The sequence below is a fragment of the Pipistrellus hanaki genome (genome assembly GCF_964339955.1).
Source record: "Pipistrellus hanaki genome assembly, chromosome: 2".
Lineage (NCBI taxonomy): Eukaryota > Metazoa > Chordata > Mammalia > Chiroptera > Vespertilionidae > Pipistrellus > Pipistrellus hanaki.
The window spans coordinates 59,115,624-59,138,538 of record NC_140504.1 but is presented as its reverse complement, the minus strand read 5'-3'; the positions used below and the strand labels follow the sequence as shown (position 1 = coordinate 59,138,538).

The 22,915-nt window shown below is 40.5% G+C and overlaps 1 protein-coding gene across 2 annotated transcripts in view; it reads left to right on the top strand.

The window, feature by feature from the left end:
* Positions 1–22,915, top strand: part of GAP43 (growth associated protein 43) — a 100,325-nt gene that overhangs the window by 37,620 nt on the left and 39,790 nt on the right. The window contains exons 2-3 of one of the 2 annotated variants that reach the window (XR_014794345.1): positions 17,979–18,582; positions 19,366–19,562. Coding sequence is in view for 1 of the 2 variants with exons in the window: in XM_084876149.1 (XP_084732275.1) it covers positions 17,979–18,582 (604 nt within the window). In the remaining variant the exon portion in view is untranslated. The remainder of the gene's footprint in view (positions 1–17,978; positions 18,583–19,365; positions 19,563–22,915) is intronic. The other variant, XM_084876149.1, reaches the window with a different exon arrangement.

Below are 22,915 nucleotides of genomic sequence, written 5' to 3'. Positions count from 1 at the left end.
TAACTGAGGCCTAGAGAAGCGAAGAGACTTGCATGAGGTTGTAGTCAGGTTGAAACTGTGAGATGTACAGCCCTGGTCTCTGGTTTCTAACCCAGGGCTTTTGCTGCTTTACCTGCTGGCTCTTATTTCTCTGAATTTTCATTTAGAGGGACATTCAAGAGGAACTATGGATTTACCAGGATGGGTGTTATAGGTCAGTACATTTCACATTGTGATGTGCAAAAGATTTATTAAAATGCAGCTCCTGGTGAGTAGATCTGGGGCGAGGTTACAGGGCATTGCCACCCAGATCTTGGCTGTACAGACGCTTCTGCTTCATATTCTGAGCAGTAAAATTGTGAGTATCACCTTTTCTCTTTGCCTGCCCTTTCTCACTATAGAGTAGCTCTGGGAATTTAGATCCTCCTCCTCCCCCTCCCCCCCCCGCCTTTTTTTTTTTGCTTCCTCCTGTTACCAGGTCATTGTGCTCCCTCAGCTAATCTGGATGTCTTTCGTTGGCTCTCCTCATCCAGACCTGAGTCTGTTAGAAAGAGTCCCCAGAGGCGGGTATCTTGAGCTGAAGGGTATGATCTTTTGTCTTGTGAGTTAGCACCATCTAACATGATTCCACAAAACCTTTCACACATAAGCAACTTGCTCAAATCTGATAGTAAAAAAGTCTCTCTTCTTTCTCACACAAGGGGCTGCTCAGCTGCAGCCTCTCGCCTTCTGAGAGTGCAGCTGGCATGTGCTTAGCTCCTAGGGGTGGCCTTTCAGCTGGGGCTCAGCAAGTCTCTGCTTCTGATTTACAGTCGCAAATTCGAGGTTCCCATGACCCCCTCCATCACAAGGCCAATTGTAAGTCTAGGTTGTTACCTATAATTCTGACTGGCTGGCTGTAAATCAGAGGTTCCCACAATCCACTTCTTGGACTCAGTCAAGTTGCTAGAGAGGCTCACAGAACTGATCTGCTTACTCACTAGATTACTGGTTTAAAACTCAGGAACAGCCAGAGGAAAGAGCTGCATGGGGCCAGGCATGGGAATTGGGGGGAGGAGCATGTTCAATGAGCAGCATGTGGATTTACTTGGCTAAAGAACAGACTGGAATCATTCCATAAATTGATCAAATGATAAAATAAATCATAACTTCTTAGCTTAATAAGCAATGAGAATATTTAAAAGATTTGGGGAGAGCAGGGTTAAGGTGGTTGGGAATAAGCATGATATAAAACCATATCCTATCTAATAAAAGAGTGATATGCAAATTGACCATCACTCCAAGACACAAGATGGCCACCCCCATGTGGCCCAAGATGGCTGTCCCCATGTGGACACAACATGGCCACCACAAGATGGCTGGCAGGGAAGGGCAATAGTGGGAAGTTGGGGGTGACCAGGCCAGCACAGCAGAGGAGGGCAGTTGGCGGGGAGGGAACCAGGCTTGCAGGGCAAGGCAGTTATGAGTGATCAGGCCAAGCAGGGGAGGGCTGTTGGGGGTGACCAGGCAAGCAGGGAAGGGCAGTTTGGGGTGACCAGACAAGCAAGGGAAGGCAGTTGTGGGCAATCAGACCAACAGGAGAGGGCAGTTAGAGTTGACCAGGTCCACAGGGGAGGACAGTTAGGGACAATCAGTTCAGCCAGGGAGCAGTTAGGCGTCAATCAGGCTGGCAGTGGAGTGATTAGGGGGTGATCAGGTTGACAGGCAGAAATGGTTAGGGGAAATCAGGCAGAGGCAGGTGAGTGGTTGGGAGCCAGCAGTCCTAAATTTTGAGAAGGATGTCTAATTGCCCATTTAGGCCCAATCCCGGTGGGCCTAAAGGGGTGGTCAGACATCCCTCAAGGGGTCCCAGATTGGAGAGGGTACAGGCTGGGCTGAGGGACACCCCTTCCTCATGCGTGAATTTCATGCACCGGCCTTTTATTCTAATAGAATTAGCTCAATCTGATAAAAATGTGTAGCATAGAGTGGAAGACAGGCCAATTAAGACAGCTTCTACAGTGTTAACTTTCAGTGTCTGTTTTAAACCTTAGAATAAGGGACTAAGGCTCCAAGAAGGAATTTCAGACTTTTGGTAAAAGGAAAATTTTTGTCTAGGTGTTCCCTGCACACCTGCTACCACCATTGCCAGCCACCCCCATTATTACCTTGATTCCACGCAGTGCTTTAAACCTTGTGTGGTATGTTTCTGGGTGCTTCTCTACCATGGCAGAGCTGGACTGCTGTGCACCCACAGAGGCTGCACAGGTCTCAGGCAGTTTCATTTTGTTAAGCTCACTGGGCTTTGATGTGACTTTTAAAACTAGGGAATTATTCTGGAGCTGTTGAGTTACCCCGACTGCAGGGAAAGATGGGTGTTGGATTGCCTTAGGAATCTTTTATTCCAAGTCCTGGGTCTAGTCCTGATCTGACATAGGTAGAGGGAGCATCATCGACTTCTGGTGAGTCAAACAGAAATGTGGAAAGAAGGGTTACATCACCTACCTTCCCGGAAGTCTTGAAATCAAGTCTCTCTGTGATGACACAAAAGATCCTCACTTCCAGCAGTTTCCCAGTGCCGGGCACAGACCTGGTGCCCTGTGTCTCTGTGCTATGCAACATTACTGATTTGAGGATTGTGGCACAACCCATAGCTGTCTAGGCATCAAGAAGAAAGTAATTTTCATTGATCTCAGGACCTCAGAATCAGATTCAATTCAGCTGAATTTTCTGGCTCAGAGATTAGGTTATAATAAATCACTGGATGGCAGGTTCATATGGACCGATTCAGAAGTTGTAGAATTTGCCTGCCTAGTTTTAAAAATGGAGTAGAGGTAGTTTTTGTCTTTGAGGGCCACAGAGAGTGCAGTTTCTCCTCGCCCAACCACAAAGTGGGACCTGGGCTGGTTCTCTGTGCCATGATGAACACTGTCCCTAAGTTTTTCCAGTGGACTGTGTGGCATGAAGTTTTTTGAGAATATAAGCAAGAAGTATGATGTCTGTGAAATAGTTCTAGATGGATTTATCTATCTGCCTCACTACAGTTATCAGGAAAATAACAGAAATAGTTGGTTCAAGGAAAAGGCAATTCAGAAAGTCTGGATGGATTTAAATTCTCAGGCGTGGGAATAAATGACAGAGCCTTCTCTTTACCACTTGCTCAACCCCTTCCTGATGAGAATGTACATGAGGGTGACTCTAGTTTATTCATTGGCTTCTCCCATTTAATTAAATAGCCATAATTCCTGACCCATTTTTCCCACTTCCTCCAGTATTGCTTTCTCTGCCCTCTGATATTTTCTCTCACCTACTTTCAGAATTAATAGGAAACCTGGTCTCTAAACTGTTCTCAGCATCTCAAATGTGACTCCCCCCTGTCAAAATTTTCACAAGGAAAATGAGTCTGGCATCACCTGGGGATGAAGTCATGATACCAAAGCCCTTGCTTTGAAATGTTGTTTGTACTTTTCTATTGTACTGAGATTTTGAAAAGGGAAGGATGAAATTTCAGTGACAGGTCTGAAGCCTGGTCCTTTAGACACTGAGAACTAGCCCAGCATGGACTGGCACTGGCCACAATAAAGTCTGGCTCTGGATTTTTCTACCCTCCAGTCCACTTTCCACCTTGCCTGGATCCTTGAGGGAAAACCTGCAGAGAGTAGATGGGCCCTCTCTTCTAGGGTGATTTTATCTCATGTGCAACTTGTGCAAGTATTTTGAGTTCAATTCTGGCTCAGCCACTTATTAGCTGTGTGATTTGGAGCAAGTTACTTGATGTCCATGTGTCTCAGTCCCTTCATCTGTAAAATAAATTTAAATTGAATGTGTCTGTTTTTAAACCTTATAATAAAGGACTAATGCTCCAAGAGGGAATTTCAAACTTTTGGTAAAAGCAGAATCTTTTTCTAGGTGTTCCCTGCACACCTCCTGCCACCATTGCCAGCCATTAATTAGTCCCTTATTCTAAGGTTTAAAAACAGTACCCATTGCACAGCCTTGTCAGAACTAAATTAGTTAATACCAGTATATGTAATATGTTTAATAAATATATATCTGTGGGTATACATAAAGAACATAATAATCGCCCTGGTTGTTTGACTCAGTGGATAGAGTGTCGAACTGCAGACTGAAGGGTCCCGGGTACAATTCCAGTTGGAGGCACATGCCTGGGTTGTGGGCTCTATTCCAATGGGGGCGGGGGGTATACAGGAGGCAGCTGGTCAATGATTACCTTTCATCATTGATGTTTCTATCTCTCTTTCCCTCTCTCTTCCTCTCTGAATCAATAAAAATATATTATTAAAAAATAACATAATAATGTACTTAGAAGAGTATTTGCACATACTACTATATAATAATAGTTTTTTTTAAGACTATTAGTATTATTTTCTCCAAGGATCTGAATGTATTTTATAGTATTTACCTTTAAAGATTTTTTATTTTCATTTTGGTAAGGGACATTTATTATTTTCATGAAGTTGTAAGTCCTAAAAAATTATTTCATGAGCTATCAAAGAGAGAAAAATTATACAATATTTATCAAAATGCACCTAATCCCTAATCTCCAAAAAGTAGCAATTTTCAATTTATTGTCTTCTTTCAATCAGTTATTGAGTCCTTTCTCTTTAATTTAAATTCTTTATAGTTTAAAGTATTATATATGTCTCATTTTCCCCCCTTGACTTCTCCCTGCCCACCCACATGAAACTCTTTACCAATACTATTTTCCATCATCAAGAAAGTTCTGCACAGTAGGTATTAGTATTACAGTATGAGGGATGAAGAAACTGAATTCTAAATTAATTAAGTAGTTTACCTCAGGTCGTACATTTAAGCAGCAGCTTAGCCAGGATTTGAACTCAAATCATTTGGTCCCAAAGCCAGACCAGGAACATGTAATCATGTGTCCGTGTCAGTGACTGATGACCAAGAGAAAACTGGATGCCAAAATCAAAAGAGAGGCAAGAAAGGAAGAATGAATAGGAAAATAACATCATGAGCAAATGTAGACTCAGTTATGATTTACAGAATTTACGAATGTCTTGTATATTTGCCTTTAAAGTGTTTAGCAGCTCAGAAATAAAAATCCAGTTAAAATGGGAGACTGTCGTCAAACTGTGTATCTTTTACTCAGCACCAGCCTTACTCTAGAACAAAAAAAAAGTCATTTTTTTCTAACACATGGAAGAAATCAGCATATCTCCTAGAAATAGAGAGAAAACATACTTGTACTTTTTTTAAAGATTTTTTTCAAGTACTATTGTAAATGTGCAGTCACATACCTAGTGATTGATATAGGATATTAAGGCATGTGTAACTTAATGTTGATAGAGAGCAGTGTCCCTGCAAATCATCCCACTTGCTATGCTACATCATATAAACAAGCACACTGTAAAGAGCAGTATGTTTGCTCTGCAAGTGCAGCTTCAAGAAAAATCTCCTAGCTCCATCTCTAAACATGTTCCTGCCTCTAGTCCCTCCCACATAGAAATTTTGTAGCCGCCTCTGTCATAATACCTGAAATGTAGACCAATCTCTGTTAATTAAAAAGTACTTCAAATAGTCTTACTGCTGATATTAGCATTGCTATTTATTCAATGACACTTTCTGAGTATTACATATTGAATTCTTAGGTTGAATTCTCTGTTTGACTTTTTAAAATGTAGGAGTTTGGAGGCCTATGTTTAAGACCCATTCTATCATTGGGGGGCTTTCCACCAATCTGTTTTTTACTTTATAAAGGGGATAGCACAGGTGCTTAGCTTATTTTATTGTAATTTCTTGAGGAACAATTTTATGAAGTTGAAAGTACTTTATAACCTGTAATATAAAAATTCAAGCTGCTGTCTTTTATTTTATTTTATTTTATTTTATTTTATTTTATTTTATTTTATTTTATTTTATTTTATTTTATTTTCAAATGGTATTTCCAAATTCTTTTCCATTCAAGTAGGTTTTATAATGACATGAACTCTGATGACATATTATGACCCTCATTAGATATTAGGCACAATAACATTCAGAAGAGCTTTACTAACTATCCAATGGGGCTGCATTAGATAGAGTTGGAAATATCAGATCATGATGCTCCTCTCTCCTCAGGACCAGATGCTCCTAAGCTAATCCCCCACAAAGTGTCTGGCAGTTGCATCCAGAGCTTTTAGTAAACATGAGTAAATAGACTACATCTCAGAACCTGCACAGGCAATTGTTTTTCTGGATGTGTAAGGGATACTGCTAGGAAATAAGAGCTAAATGAGATTTTTGGGGGAGAGGGGTTGTCAGGTGAAGGGCATATACTCTGAGAATGAATAGACTTCTAGTTTAAGTGTATTTCTATCATCAAGCTGCTGAACCATATGGAGGTTTAGGAATTAATAAAGATATAATTAGTATGTGTTAGGAGGTACGGGAGTAGGATTATGATTTATCATGGACAATGCAAACAGATCTGTCTCCTTCCCAAAGATAGGAAATAACTGGATTGAGGATTGTGACACATTTTGGACTGTTTCCTGCTTATTTCTTTGTAACATCATGACCAAATGTAGACTCAATTTTATGAAGTTGAAAGTACTAAGGATAGATAGCTTACTAGTACTGCAGCATTAAGGAACTGGAGTCTATCCTCCCTGGGTGGGGAATATCAAAAATCATGGAGATGAATACATCTCACAACCAAACCTCCTTTGGTATTTATCTTATTAACATGTTGATTTATTTTCATGACAATGTAGAAATTATTCTAAGCTGAAAATACTCATGATGATGGGAATGATTGTGATGAGAAAAATAGTAGCAGCTACTTCTTTTTGAGTATGTACAATATGTCAAGGACTCTGCTAAGAACTTTATATACACTAACTCATTTAACCCTTACAATAACCCAATGGAGATAGCCCTGATATTTCCGATCTTACACATAAGAAAACCAAAGCTGACTTGCCCAAGAACAAGAGTTGATAATTAAGTGACAGAATCAAGATTCAAGCCTACACACCTATAACTCTGAAGCTCATGCTCTTATGCACCAGGGAATATTGGCTTCCCACATTCCATTTTAAAAAAGCACTAGATGGGGAGTAGGATTGAGGGTGGGCTCTGGCATTTAGAAGCTGGACCCTTTTATGTTTTCTCAATGGTCTCAACTGTGTTGTGTTCCTCACATGGTTCTGATGAGGACTGTATTGACATTCTAACTGTATATGCTATACAATCATAAGTGTAAAAGATTGACAAATCCCCCAAGCATTAGCTCCTGGAGCAAAGCAAAGAAGTGAGTTGGGTGGTGCCCATTTATATGCTCTCTGATCACTAACATAGTCTGACTCGTAGTCACTTAACTGCAAGTAAATATTTTGGAGCAACAACCATGTACCAACACTACCTTAACTACCAAGACTTTGAGGATTGTACAAAACTGACAAGGTCCTGCTCTCAGAAAATTTACAGTCCAAGGCAAATTTCAGTTAATGATGAAATGAAAATAGATGTCAGTGATTCTGAGCACAAAAAAGGAAAAGCAAGGTAAGTTAGACCAAAAGTGATAGTTTTGGGGCAAAGATACATATTAGAGTGCATGAAGAAGATCTTTCTCATTCACTTAGTCATGGAACAAAACTTACCAAGTACGACTGACTTAGAATGTAATTCATGGAAGAAGTTTAATTAAAAAAATGAATCACTATTGGATGTAGTAGGAAGAATATAGTAATTTTAAAATAAGTACTTATCTTGTCCTGTATTCCTGCCTAACAGGAGTCATTTCTTAGTGCCTTACCTGGGAGGAAGACAGTTCTCTGCCAGGTTCCTGGGCTCGGGCTTCTCTTTCTGCTGGTTGGCTCTGAGTACCTTTTCCAGTAGCTTCACTCTTATGAACTCTCATCTCAGAAGAATTCATCTGCAATAGTGATACAAGGGGCTGTCTGTTACTAGGCTGCTTTACTGTCTTTCCAGATGCATTGGCTTCCTGCTGTTTTCCCTTTTTCTCCAGTTGTTAGCAGAAGTCTCACAGTCCCTCTTATGTCCTGGTGTGTGATTTCAGCCTTTTCAGTGGCTTGATGGGGGAGTACCTCCCTTTTTGTTCCTAGCTCTGGCATGCTGTCTTTAGTATGCTGACTCTTGTCTGATAGTGGTCTCTTTAGGCACAGTCACATCTCTCCAAGAACAGGGTATAGTGTCTGCCCACCTTCCCCTTCTTTGAGCATATCAGTCGTAGAGGTAGTAAATATTTGTAGAGGTAATGAACATTTATAGAGATAGCGAACACTTGTAGAGGTAGTGAACACTGATAGAGGTAGCAGACGCTGGTAGAGATAGTAAACAGGCAATGCTTATCAAAGCATCTTCTCAAGAGTGGAGCCCCTTCCTTCCAGAGCTGACTCTCAGCAGGTATTTACTTGGGCATCAGTGACTCTGACCTTGATTCAGTAGGTTACTTATACCTTTGTCTACCATATGGCAGTAACTCTTTTTTTTTTTTTTAAGAGTTTAGGCAAATTATTCTGTTCAGCATGTGCCCTGATAGGTCAACCAATACAAGTAAGTTCCTCATCTCAAACCTGGCCTCCTCCCATTCCCAATTTGAGAAATGGGGCCTTCCTTCCTTAAATGACCAAGGAATAGTCATCCCATCCTACAACTTTAGGCCCTGAGGCTCTTTATACTTTTAAGTATAAATAGAGAGAAGGGGAGCATCTCTAATAATCCTCATGAATATTTTCACCTGTTGTGCTAATGGAAAAGCAGAAATATATATTTAAAAATAATTTGATTGATCTGACTGTAGGCAATCCATACATAAAATGGATGTTGTTTTTTTATCTTATACTTATTGACATTTCTATGAGCTTTAAAAATTACTATTATCATAATGTCATTTTTATAGTTTTGTGACTTCTCTCCTTGTCTGACCCTTGCATGTTCATTTTTAAAATTGGTTTTTGTGTTCAACCTCACCATGTGAAGTCAGTTATTCAGTTAGGTATTGGGGAAACATACTTGTCTTAGCCAGATGCTCTTCTTTGCCTATCATCATCTTTCTGAAGTGGCATTGCGATGTTTAAATTTAGATTTATTCAACAAATATTAATGAGCATCTACTATGTATCAGATGCTATTTTAGAAACTGGAGATTCAGCTTTAAACAAAATAGACAAAGTCTTTAGTATGCTTGTCTGCTAGAAGGCACTAATTTAATGTGTCCTTTGCCTTTTCTCTATCTGTCTTTGTGGGACAAATAGAATTACCAATATACAAAATAAAATAAAATAAAACTCTTTTGATTGGACACTGAGTTCTCCAGTATTACCTCATACTGTGTTGAACATGCCATCTCATATTCTTAACAGGTGGGCTGTACATGTTAAATAAATAATATATAAAATTGAGCTGAAGACCTATATCTTGATCACCAGCTATTATCAGAAAAGCTAACATTACCATTCCAATGTCCAGTAGAGGATATTTGGTTTTCTTACATAGTGAGTCAATCAGTGAGTATTTATTGTCTACTTATAACTCTGGAGCTGCAGCAGTATACTGAACTCTTCAGTTGAAGAAAAAAAACAAGTTCCCTTACCACTACCCCCTCAGGATTTGAAAGATCACTCTTGATGTCTCATATTCCCCTGGAGAATTGCTTAGTTATAATATATTTGTGCTCTCACTTGCCCAGGAACTAAAAAAAAAAAAGGCTTTTCACTGAACTGAAAACCAGAGGTTTCAAAAAGTGATGATACCACAACAGTTTCATTGTTTCTACCTACATCCTGCTCCCCAACTCCTCACACCATAGTTAGATTTTTAAATTGAATTGACTGTTGAAGGAACCCTATGTATTCTGGGAGTGCCTATTCATTTTTTAAATAACACCTTCTTCTTTTTACAACTGCCCAGAAACCTAAAAGCAATTTATCTCCATAACTGGAGGAGACTGGCCCATCTTCCTTTCCCTCCCCCATAAGGGCATTTCACTGTATTTCTGAACTTTGGGTTCAAAGAAAGCACAGAAACTCCACTGTGAACTCCTTTAATATTTAGATATTTCCTCTAAAATATGTGCTATCAACTATGCTTAAAATCAACTACACTTAAAAAATAGTGAAATTTTCTTATATGTGTATCACCTCAATCAATTATTAATTAGAAATAGAATGAGTCATAAGTAAATATCTTCCATATTTTATATATATCCATCAACACTTTATTCTGTTTTCTTATGGATTAATAAGATTTTCGTAGGCATGCAAACTATACTGTGCTAAAGAAAACTTTGCTTAAAATATTTATGTCCCTTCAATTTTGCTTCTCAGAAATACCTTTTGTTCAATCAAATTGAAAATATTTTGGTTCACTAAAAGCGTTATTAGAAGAATTGGTATTACATCAATGACTTTCTAAAGCATTTTAAATTCAATCCTGCTTAAGAAAAACTTTGAGGTATTATAAAAGTAGTATTTATAGCTGGCAGCAGTAGATATAGGGCCAAGTTTTTCAGTGCTCTGAAGGTTGAGGCATTCCTATGATAATTGGAAAAAGTTAAATGAATTGAGGTGTCCCAGTTAAATGGATGATGTTATTTTAGTTCTAAAAGCCAGCTTTCATGGATTTTCCCCCAAAATTTCTTTTGTAACATAAAGAATGCAAATGTTTGGACATCTTAGAATAAATCTTAAGTTGTCCACTTCTCCTTACCCCAGAGAGAAAAGAAACTATTAACAGAGTAACAAAGTTAGATATTAAATAACTACTTCTTTTCTCTTTTTTTTGCTTTCTTATCTGTAATTCTTAAATATTAATGAAAATTATTGCCCTTTTATCTAAAAGATGTAGAAATTTGACTAGGTGTAATGAAATTTGACAAATGAGTGTAATGGTACTCTTCATCTTCTTCATACCAACATTCATCCAAGATTTTTGTCTTGGTTGAAAAGTAAAGATTTCAGATATCATGGTTTTCTCTATGGCTTCATAAATTACAGAGCTCTCAAATATATTGGTCAGTAAAAATACTAAGCTATAACCATGAATATTCCTGAAGAAGTTATTACAACTCATAATAGTACTTTTCCTAATTGTAATATACTGCACTGGAATGTCCTCCTCAGTGAATTCACATTCATCAACAATTATATGTAAAAACAAAATAATTTTTAAGTTCTCTCAGAAGACATCAGAGCTCAGCACAAAGCTTATTTGTGGCAAGGCTGAGTACAAAATAAACAAACAAACAAATAAATAAACCTATTTTAAGAGACTTATGAATTGACTCTTTAACCACTAAATATCAGTATATTCACTTTATGGCCCTCCTCCATCTATTACTCACATGTTTATTCTATACTAGAGGCTCAGTGCACAAAATTCATGCATGGGTGCAATCAATAGGCCTGGCCAGGGATCGAAGCATGAGTGACTGGCATGGAAGGGCAGGTCCCTGGGCAGCACCTGGGTCCCTAGGCCCCCAGGTGCCCCTCTTCACCTGAGTCAGGGTGTTTGAGTCCCCACATGGTGAGTGCGGCTGGACCAGGGCACAGCATGGGCCTCTGGGCCACCCAACGGCATTGCATGGAAGCTAGGCAGGCAGCGCAGTCTCTACCATCCAGCCTCACAGACCCGCTCCTGTGTGAAGCCATGGGGAGCCTGACTGGCCACTGCAGTCCCAGCAGCTGTGACCTGGTTCACCTGGAAGAGGCTGCATGGGTGCGAGGTGGGCTCCTCATGGGTTCCTGGCACATGAGCATGGGGGCTTCCCCAACGCGTGAGTCCTGGCGGCCCTGAGGGAGGGTAGCAGAGGGAGTGAGAGTGAACTCAGTGAACACTCTGCATTCTCACTGCACCTCCATCCCCATTACCCTTGCCCCCAGGTAGCCAGTGAGAGATAGCAGCCTGCCTGCCTGGGTGCCACAGGAGGTTGGTTGCCACCACCCACCCCCAGTTCCCTGTCCCAACTCCAGAGCATGGTCTGATTGGGCAATCAGGGCCTGCAGCTGTTGGTTGCTGTCTGCAGGGCAATTGGTCAGGGTTGGGCTCCCCACCTGGCTCCCTCAGCACCTAGGAGCCAGGCAGTGGCTCTGCCCTCCACTGCCGCCACTGGTTGCTCTCTGTGGGGTAATTGGCAGGGCGATCAGGCCCCTGCTCACTCCCACCTTAGCCTGGTGCCTCCCGCACACCTGCTCCACCATCCCACCATGGTTCTGCTCTCATCAGGGCCCATCAGGGCTGGCAGCACCTCCACTGCTAACCACTGCCAGCTTCACAACACTGATGCCCCCCATGTTCCACACTGCCCCCTGGTAGTCAGAGCACATCAGAGTAAGCAGTTGAACTCCCAGTCTCCAGGTCAAACAGTGGGTTGAATGACCACATATTAGGCTTTTATTATATAGGATGCATAATTTGCATATTAGGCTTTTATTATATAGGATATCTTACTCCACAAGATGGTTAGAAGATCAGGTGTCTGCTGTGAATTTCTGGTAAATTATTAATTGTTAAAGCACTATGAACTTATTTTAACAAATAACATTTAGAAAGGAATCTTGTGTGTCCTGGGTGGGTAGATACACTATTCATTGTAGTCGATTGTCTAAGGTGCCTTGTATAGGCACTCAGTATTGTTCAATAAGTAGATAAATGAGAATGTTACAAGGGTGCTTAATGGATTGTCTGCTATAAGAAAGACCAAGCTATTCCAGGTCACTGAAGCAATAAAATTGAACTTCGATTGGATGGGAAAGAAGAGAACCTGAGTTGAGCCACTCACACTCTGAATTGAGGCAGGTAACATTTCAGGGCCAGGATGGCATATTTATTTTTGTGGGTTTTTTTTTTTTTTTTAAGAAACTAAAAGGGTTGTGCTAAATGTACTACTGACTGATCTCTAGTTTCCCGGGACTCAAAAGTCCTTTGTCGTAGATATATTCTTCTGTTTCTTTTGTTAAAAATATGTTCTTGTTGATTTTTAGAGAGAGAGGAAGGAAGAGGAGAGAGAGAGAGAAACATCATTGTGAGAATGAAACATCTATCAGCTGCCTCTTGCACGACCCCTACCGGTATGTGCCCACAATCTGGCATGTGCCCTGACCAGGAATTGAACCAGCAACATTTTGGTGCACAGGACAACTGAGCCACATCAGCCAGGGTTTCTGTTTCTTGTTAAGAAAGCTCAATTTGGCCTGACATCTTGGGGTTGCCCCCACAGCTAGTCTTAGGAAAGATTCTCTTCTTCCTTCATCTCTACAAAATATGCTCTCAGTCCAACTACTTCTAGTACGGTGAAATGAATTAAACCAGAAAATAACCTCTAGTTTAAGCTATATTAATAGAATCAATTACAGGTGTGGTTTTTTTTGTTGTTGTTTGTTTGTTTGTTTGTTTTTAAACACACACACACACACACACATGCACAGAAACATAATCTGGCACTATTTTTATTATTAAAGGACTATGACCAGTTTTTATTTAAAATATTTTTGTTTCTAGATGCCTCTATTAAATTACTTAACTCTAACCTCTTAGGTTGATTTCTTCCCTCCATTTCCCTTCTACTTATGCCTCTCTTCTCTCCTCTTCTGTCCTTCCTTTCCTCCTCCTCCTTTCCTTCCTTCTTCTCTTTCTATCCCTGTCTCCCTCTATCTAAAATATTTGTAATAGTTGTCTTTTTCCAAAAAATCTCTAAAATCTAGCTTCTCTAAATTTCTAATGACATCAAATGGTCCAGCCTGTTCCTTCAGGTAGAGCTACATGCCCAAGGAGGACTTTGAGCATCTCTTTGGGTGTATCAACCCATCTGGGCACCTACCTTTTACAGAATAATCTTCACTTCTCACTTCTAACTCAACCTTTATAATTCCCTTCCTTCCTGCCTACCCCTTCCACTCTTGTGTTTCTTAGACTCCTGGATTGTTCAGGTGAACCTGGTCCCACAATCTTGGCACCTAAATCTACTCTGTGCCTTTCTAAATAATCACTTCAATGTAGAGGCTGTTACAGAAGCTTAAACATCATTTGGAAAGGTAAAGTGGCAGATGATCAGAAAAATTGAAATGGGAACAGAAGCATTGAGTGGAGCTCTTCCTTTATCCACATCAAGTTTCTTTCTTTATATCATGCAGATTCCCAGCTTCCTTATTTTATTGTTTTCCAGCTTTCTAAGAATTTAATCTCCTTCACTTTATGTTCTGAAAAAAAGGGGGAGTGGGCCTCTAAAATTGTAGGGTCTTTTTCTGCACACCTGCCCTCTCTGAGATAATTGGATTGTCTATGTCCCAAGGAGCAGTTATTTGAATTGAAGAACCACTTGGCATCAATGCCCAAGTGCAGATGTCCTGTCATATAAGATGGTGCCTCATTCAGAAAACTCAAGATAGAGTAAATAAATTAACAGCATCTCAGCTCCACGCTCCATTCACAACTGTTAATTTAACAGGGTTATGCTTCTATCTCTGAGCAAAGATTGCCTGGCAGGGACAGCTGCTCCCATGCCCCAGATTGTGCCGTGTGCCCCAGTAGGAGTCTTCAGGAGCAGCAGGAGAGTGGGAAGGCGGTAGTGCATCAGAGAACTGAGCAGTGCAGCATCATGGTCCCTGGAGGAGGGAGCGGGACGGGCCTGTGCAAAGTGCTTTTCAGTCAGTCCTTCTTTCTTTGTGTGGATATACACACAGTTACCAGAGAAAGAAGAAGAGGTTGTCTTGGATTTTACCGGAACATTGTCAGTCCTGCTTTTACAGTCATACCCGTGTTTCCCCGAAAATAAGACATCCCTGAAAATAAGACCTAGCGCAACTCTGGGAGAAAAAATTAATATAAGACACTGTCTTATTTTCGGGGAAACAAGATATATAGTTTTTTTTTTTTAAATACTTTTGTATATCCACTGCACATTGATGAATTTACCTAACAACAGGCTCATATGTTTGTCCAAATTATGTCAGACAGGCCTACATCATGATTAGCTGGATCTAGGTCACTGGGGCAGAGCTGGTACGACAGGTGGAAAATGTACCACTGTGTTGGCCTGCTGTAGCTTATTCTTAAACTGGAGCAAAGGCCGCAGTCAGGCCAAAGTCAAGATGGAAGCCAACCATAGGACTCAGTACATAATCAGCACTCTTTTTGTTGTTGTTAATCCACACCCAAGTATATTTTTTCCATTGATCTTTAGAGAAAGTGAACGGATGGGGAGAGATAGAAACATGGATATGAGACATCAATTAGTTGCCTCCCATGCCCACCCCAACCAGGCTGGAGACTGACCCTACATCTGAGGTACATGCCCTTGACCAGAAATCAAACCTGAGACCTGTCATTCCACTCAATCCACTGAGCCAAACCAGCTAGGGCTATTATTGGATTTTTAAAAGGAAACTTGTTGCATCGTTCACTATCATATTTCCCCAGTGCTCCAGAGTTAAAGCAAGGAATGCACCGAGACTATAAGCAACCCCATTGGGGCACATGGTGAGCAATGCAGCTATATGGAATTAGGGTACTTGTCCATACTGTATATTTATTTCCATGAATATACCTTTTATGCCTATCCTCTGATTTAATTTCCTTGTGGAAAAAAGTTATATGCAGCATATTATGCTGTAAATGTTGCATCAAATGATAAAAATTTTGTATTTTAGGCTCTTGCTTTCAGTACTAGAATGACTATCGGTAATAACATAAAACTAATTTTAGGTTTAAATTGCTTTGGGAATAAGAAATTGTGATTTGCTGGATATATACCACTTTTTCAAAAGTGGAAACGGTGTTTTTCTTTTTCTTTTTTTTTAAACAAGAATTAAAAAAACAAGGCCACTTTCTGTCTTCAAATTGCGAAGATCAGATTAGAGTGCTGACTGTTAACGTTGGACCACACATAGGGGAAAGTAGACATCATTTTGTGACCAGTATTCTGAATTGTCACATTTTAAGCAGAAACACTCAAAGCCCTGAACTCCTTTGCAGTTGTAAAAAATCCTGATTTATTTTATTTTATTTTATTTTATTTTATTTTATTTTATTCTATTTTATTTTATTGATTAAGGTATTTCATATATGTCCTTATCTCCCCATTGCTCCCCAACCCCTCCCCCCATTCATGCCCTCACCCCCTGTTATCTGTGTCCAATGGTTAGGCTTACATGCAATCATACAAGTCCTTTGATTGATCTCTCCTCCTTACCCCCACCCACCCCTACCTTCCCTCTGAGGTTTCATGGTCTGAAAAATGCTTCTCTGGATCTGTTTTTGTTCATTAGTTTATGTTGTTCATTATTTTCCATAAATGAGTGAGATCGTGTGATATTTATCTTTTTCTATCTAGCTTATTTTGCTTAGCATAATGCTTCCCAGTTCCATCCATGCTGTTGCAAATGGTAATAATTCCTTCTTCTTTTTTTTTTTTTTTTTTTTTTTTTTTTTTTTTTACCACAGCAAAGTATTCCATTGTGTAGATATATCACAGTTTTTTAATCCATTCATCTGCTGATGGGCACTTAGGCAACTTCCAAATCTTAGCTATTGTAAATTGTGCTGCTATGAACATAGAGGCGCATATATCCTTTCTGATTGATGTTTTTAGTTTCTTGGGATATATTTCTAGAAGTGGGAATACTGGGTCAAATGGGAGTTCAATTTTTAGGGTTTTTTTTTTTTTTTTTTTTTTTTTTTTTAAGGAAACTTGGTACTGTCTTCCACAGTGGCTGTACCAGTCTGCATTACAACCAGCAGTGCACAAGGGTTTTTACTCGGCATCCTTGCCAGCGCTTGCCATCTGTTGATTTGTTGACGATAGCCATTCTGACAGGGTTGAGATGGTACTGCATTGTCGTTTTCGTTTTGATTTGTATCTCTCGGGTGATTAGTGATTTTGAGCATGTTTATGTCTTTTTTTGTATAGTGTCTATTTACTCCGTTGCATATTTTTTTGATTGGGTTATCTTCCTTTTGTGGAGTATTATGAGTTCCCTATAAATGTTGAAGATTAAACTCTTATAGGTGATAACATGGGCAAATATGTTCTCCCATGCAGCGGGCCTTATTTATTTATTTATTTATTTATTTATTTATTTATTTATTGTGGTGCAGAAGCTTTTTATTTTGATGTAGTCCCATCTGTTTATTTTTTCTTTATTTCAAATTATTCTAGGAGCTGTATCGGTGAAGAAATTGCTTTGGAATATGACTGAGATTTTGATGCCTGTGGATTCCTCCAGTATTTTTGTGGCTTCCCATCTTATGTTTAAGTCCTTTATCCATTTTGAGTTTATTTTTGTTGTATGGTGTAAGTTGGTGGTCTAGTTTCATTTTTTTACATATATCTGTCCAATTTTCCCAACACCATTTATTGAAGAGACTATCTTGACTCCATTCTATGCTCTTGCCTCCTTTGTCAAATATTAAGTGAGCACAATGGTTTGGGTCAATTTCTGAGTTATTTATTCTTTTCCATTGATCTATATGTCTGTTCTTGTGCCAGTACCAGGCAGTTTTGAGAGAATTTGTTGTCTAAACCTTTACCATACTCTTTGCCCTGAATCTATTGATTTCTTGACCAGATTTGATATACTGGGAAGAGGAAAACAACAACACAGACTTTTCCATAATATTTTTAAATGTGAAGTTTTGTACAGAGTTCCTCTCAGAAACCCTGAAAAAACAATATCTTTCAGAGCTTTTTGATTAAAATCTAGAGTGGATGTGATCTGAATAGCCAACTTACATCTATGGAATGGCTGGTGGAAATTTGGCAATGCAAAGACATGGAGCTGGGGAAGGAAATACATCTAAATTCATACCAGTGATTCTGCAAGGCCAAAAGGATGTGTTTTCCCATAAAATAATGTGTTTTCTACTCAATTCTCCACCATGAAGAGAGAGGAGGCTTAATTTGAATTTCCACGGTACTCTTGATGTCTGTGCTTGGCACAGTGCAAATCATTCAATAACTATTTGTTAAATGCTATGATCTTAAGGGAAAAAGCATCATTCAACCTCTCCTCCCCACCCCCCCTCTTTTCTCCACAAAGGTTGAAAAGAATGATGAGGACCAAAAGATCGAACAAGATGGCATCAAACCAGAAGATAAAGCTCATAAGGCCGCGACCAAAATCCAGGCTAGCTTCCGTGGACACATAACAAGGAAAAAGCTCAAAGGAGAGAAGAAGGGCGATGCTCAAGCTGCTGAGGCCGAGATGAATGAGAAGAAGGATGACGCTCCTGCTGCTGATGGCGCCGAGAAGAAGGAGGGAGAAGGTCCCACTGCCACTGAAGCGGCCACTGGCCCCAAGCCTGAGGAGGCCGGTAAAGCAGGAGAAGCTCCCTCCGAGGAGAAGAAGGGGGAGGGCGCCTCGGATGCTGCAGCGGAGCAGGCAGCCCCCCAGGCTCCTGCCCCCTCAGAGGAGAAGGCTGGCTCTGCTGAGACAGAAAGTGCCACTAAAGCTTCCACTGACAACTCGCCGTCCTCCAAGGCGGAAGATGCCCCAGCCAAGGAGGAGCCTAAACAAGCCGATGTGCCTGCTGCTGTCACTGCTGCTGCTGCCACCACCCCTGCTGCAGAGGATGCTGCCACCAAGGCAACAACCCAGCCTCCCACAGAGGCTTCGGAGGGCAGCCAAGCCGAGGACAAGATAGGTGAGCTACTGGGAGAGTCAGAGGCCATGGCCTTTGGGAAAGCCAAGCCATCTGGGCCACCAAGGGAGAGGGGAATGTCTAGAAGGTGTTTTCAAGAAATTAAGGAAAGCTGTGCTTCATTCCCCCAAAGTGGCAGGACTAGAACTAACTCTAACTCTGGCCACTTATATTCCCAAATGTCTCCCAGCGTGAGGGAGAACGCTGGCAGGTACCAGCCAGGACTAGGGAGGTGTGGCAATTACCTTATTAATAAGATTGGCGTAAACAGGAAAGCTAGGTAATCTTAGTTTTAAAAAATATATATATACATTCTGTGTGCAAGGTAGAATTAGTTTAATAAATAATGACCGAGGCCACATATATTTTATGGACAGGAATTAACTAATGTGTTATTAGTTGGCTTTAGGATGTGCCTGTTATGAGTACAGCCAACTCCTTATGGATGCAGATGATCCAGTTTCTGAATTGCCAGCAGCAAAAACATAATCCCAGACCACCTTTCCCTTATCCCACAATATGTTCCTGGGCATTCTCGCCACCAGCAATCGATGAGTAGTGTGTGTATGCTCAGAGAATGCTAATTATAACAGTAATTGGGGTCAAGCTAATTAAGAAAATAAGTCTGTTAATGTTGCCAAAAACAAAAGAAAACCCCCCAGTATAGAACATGTTGTGAAGTTCAACATAAACTACCATTTTAGTATAGAAGACGCTGCTTTCTGTTGTTTGCATAAATAACCAAGGGTTGACTGTGATTACAAACATGTTCTGGATTTTCCTTAGTTTGAAGCTCTTACTTGAAGATTGGAGTGTTTTCACCGTTATTTCTAAAGAGACTGTGTGGAATGGAAATAGAGCATTTCCAAAGCAAGATAAATTTAACAGACCTTCACCCCTGGGGAGACTAAGACCTGTCCCTCACCCCACCCACCCACAGTGCTGAAGGAGGCCAACAGCCTCAATGGTCTTTCTGCAGCTAAGTATGACTCATTAACACCTTTCAGCCCCAAACATTTTACAGGTTAAGCTGTTTCTGTACCAGTTTAAAAAATTGGGTTTATTCCTTTAGAACTTCATAGACTTAACCCATGATGTGTCCAAGGACCCAAATTTAGATTGGACCACACTGTGCCCTTGGGAAAGGACCTATCCCATGAGAACGCTCTGGGAAATGTTTGGCATCTGCCCATTAGATTGAAAAAGTAATTATTGGAAATTTGCCTTTATTTCCATTCCTCCAAATTATTATTTTTTTAAATATATTTTATTGATTTTTTACAGAGAGGAAGGGAGAGAGATAGAGAGCTAGAAACGTCAATGAGAGAGAAACATTGACCAGCTGCCTCTTGCACACCCCCTACCAGGGATGTGCCCGCAACCAAGGTACGTGCCCTGGACCGGAATCGAACCTGGGACTTTTTAGTCTGCAGACCGACGCTCTACCACTGAGCCAAACCAGTTTCGGTGCATTCCTCCAAATTAGATACTGGAGGATGGCAGATGATTATCCTATCTAATAAAAGAGTAATATGCAAATTAACGATCACTCTGCTATACCACAAGCCACACCCACAAGTCAATCAGGAGCAAGTATGCAATTAATCCCAACAAAGATTGCTGCAGCCATAGAGAGAGCAGGAGAGAGGCTTGGGTTTCCTGGGCGATGGAGGAAGCCAAGCTATTCATGCACCCTGGTGGGCCCAGGCCTCCACTCAAGGGTACAAAGTTTCAATTACAGAAGATAAATAAATCCCAACAGAAATGGTAGCAGCCATCGAGCTGGAGAGAGCAGGAAGCTAGGGTTGGCCCCAGCGATGAATAAAGCCAAGCTTCTGCAGCCCCAGCCTGTCTTGGCCTCCACTTAAGGCTACAAAGTTTCAATTATAAAAGAGAAATAAATCCTAACAGAAATGGCTGCGAGCAGGAGGCTTGGCTCCACTTCAGGCTACAAAATTTCAATTGTAGAAGATAAATAAATCCCAGATACCAGGGCCTTTGCTTGAGTTGCCAGGGGGTGTGGCAGGCCTGCAAACCACCACAGGCCCCTCATCCAGGCAGCCCCACACCCCAAAAGAACCTCCACCCTGATTTGAGACATCCTTCAGGGAAAACCAGCTGGCCCCCACCCATGCACTAGGCCTCTATCCTATCTAATAAAAGAGTAACATGCATATTAACCATCACTCCAACACACAAGATGGATACCCCTATGTGGTCAAAGATCCTGCCCCCATGTGGACACAAGATGGCTACCACAAGATGGTCAGCAGGTGAAGGCAGTTGGGAGGGACCAGGCCTGCAATGGAGGGCAGTTGTGGGTGATCAGGTCAGCAGGGGAGGGCAGTTAGGGGTGACCAGGCTGGCAGAGGAGGGAAGTTGGAGGTGACTGGGCCTGTAGGAAAGGGTCATTCTGAGGGACCCAGGCCTGCAGGGGAGAGCAGTGGGAGAGGGGGAGGGGGACCAGGTCTGCAGGGGAGGGCAGTTAGGGGTGACCACACAGTCAGGGGAGCAGTTAGGCATCAATCAGGCTGGTAGGGGAGTGGTTAGGGGGTGATCAGGCTGGCAGGCAAAAGTGGTTAGGAACAATCAGGAAGGTGGGCAGGTGAGCAGTTGAGAGCCAGCAGTCCTGGATTGTAAGAGGGATGTCCAACTGCCCACCGGGATCGGGCATAAATGGGCAGTTGGACATCCCTTGAGGGGTCCCATATTGGAGAGGGTGCAGGCTGGGCTGAGGGACACACACCCATGCACGAATTTCATGCACCGGCCTCTAGTTCTAAATATTTTCAGTTCTGCCTCTTTTATCTTGTCCCAAAATTCTGTAAGATGCCAGATTATATTATTATTATTGTTATTATATCACATGCCTCTTTCTATCAGTGTTTCATTTTAAATATTTATTCTAAATATATACCTGCCCCAGGGGCCAGACTTTGGGGTTAAGGATATGAGGATTTTTTTTTTCCTGGACAAGGTAAGGCATGTGGTAAAGAACACGGTATTGGCTTTAGTTTACCCATAAAAACAAACCACTGTTAACTACTTTCCTTTATGTTGAAGATTTTAGCCTCAGTTATGATGGCTGGAAATCATTTTGCATATGACAGATTGCTTATTATGTATTTTCAAACTTTTAGAAATTAATCATGCTTTTAAAATATAGAAAATAGTTTACATTGCTCAGACCATAATTTTAAACAGGGATTTCTAAAATTGTGAGCATAGTCAGAAAGACATGATATGATTTTTAGGTATATGATCATGATGTGAATTAATAGAATGACTGCTTGGACCAATGAAAAGTCTAAAATATAATATATCTTAAGAACATTTAGATGTATTTTTTTTAAGTTATGATAATCCAAATGAATTAGTAAAGTATGTTATGTAGTACATGCTCAGTAAATGTCAGGTATTGAATAAATGAGAAGTGACTAGACTTAAATTACAGATAATTTGTTCACTCATCCATATAATCTTCCTGCAACCTTGATTATTCTACGTGTATTTTGATTAAAAGTGTATCTGGTCAGTAAAAAACAAATAGAAATCATCCTCTGCCCTAAATTTTATAAGTTCTAGCTGAAGAATATCTCTGTTGGTCTGAGTTTATTATGTGCATTGAAAAATAATTGAAGGTGTAGGTAAAGTTCAACTTGAGGGTAATTAAAAGTCAAATTTATTATTGTTTCTGAGCTGCGGCTAAGTAATGTCTTCTGGGTTAGATCCTGAAATGCTGCCTGTAGTTTTCTTTGGACTGATGTACCTATTAGTCTTGCTGTATGTGACAAGCACAAATTACCCAGATGTAGTGAGTTTCATGGAATTACAGAAACTAGAGGTGACAAGGAGATCTATCATAGCATCTTGGTCCCAAATTCCCATGGGCCCTGCACATCATTTTATTGTACCTTCCATTGGATTGTTTTGCAATCCAGGCTAAAATAACAATACTTTCAATTGATGTCTCCTGTTTGGAAATGGATGTGTACTTTGGGTTGTCTGTAGAGGTGTAGAGAGATAATCTGAGAAAGTGAGTGGGATTGGGGCAAAACAAGTCAAAAGAGAGAATGCAAGACAATAATTTGGTCACAACTTTACACCAAATCTGATCGCTGCTTTAATATAGAAGGAAATGCTTTGTAAATTATAAATATGTAGTTTATTTTACAGCCTTTAAAATTATTTATGGGTTTGTTACAGGTGGATACCATTTGCATTAGGACCTTTGGAGTTGGGTTTCTTTTAATCCTTCAACTATATCTCCCTCCCTTTGTTTTGGTTCTCTGCCTTCCCATTTCTCAATGTACTTATGTCCACAAGATTTCAGTGT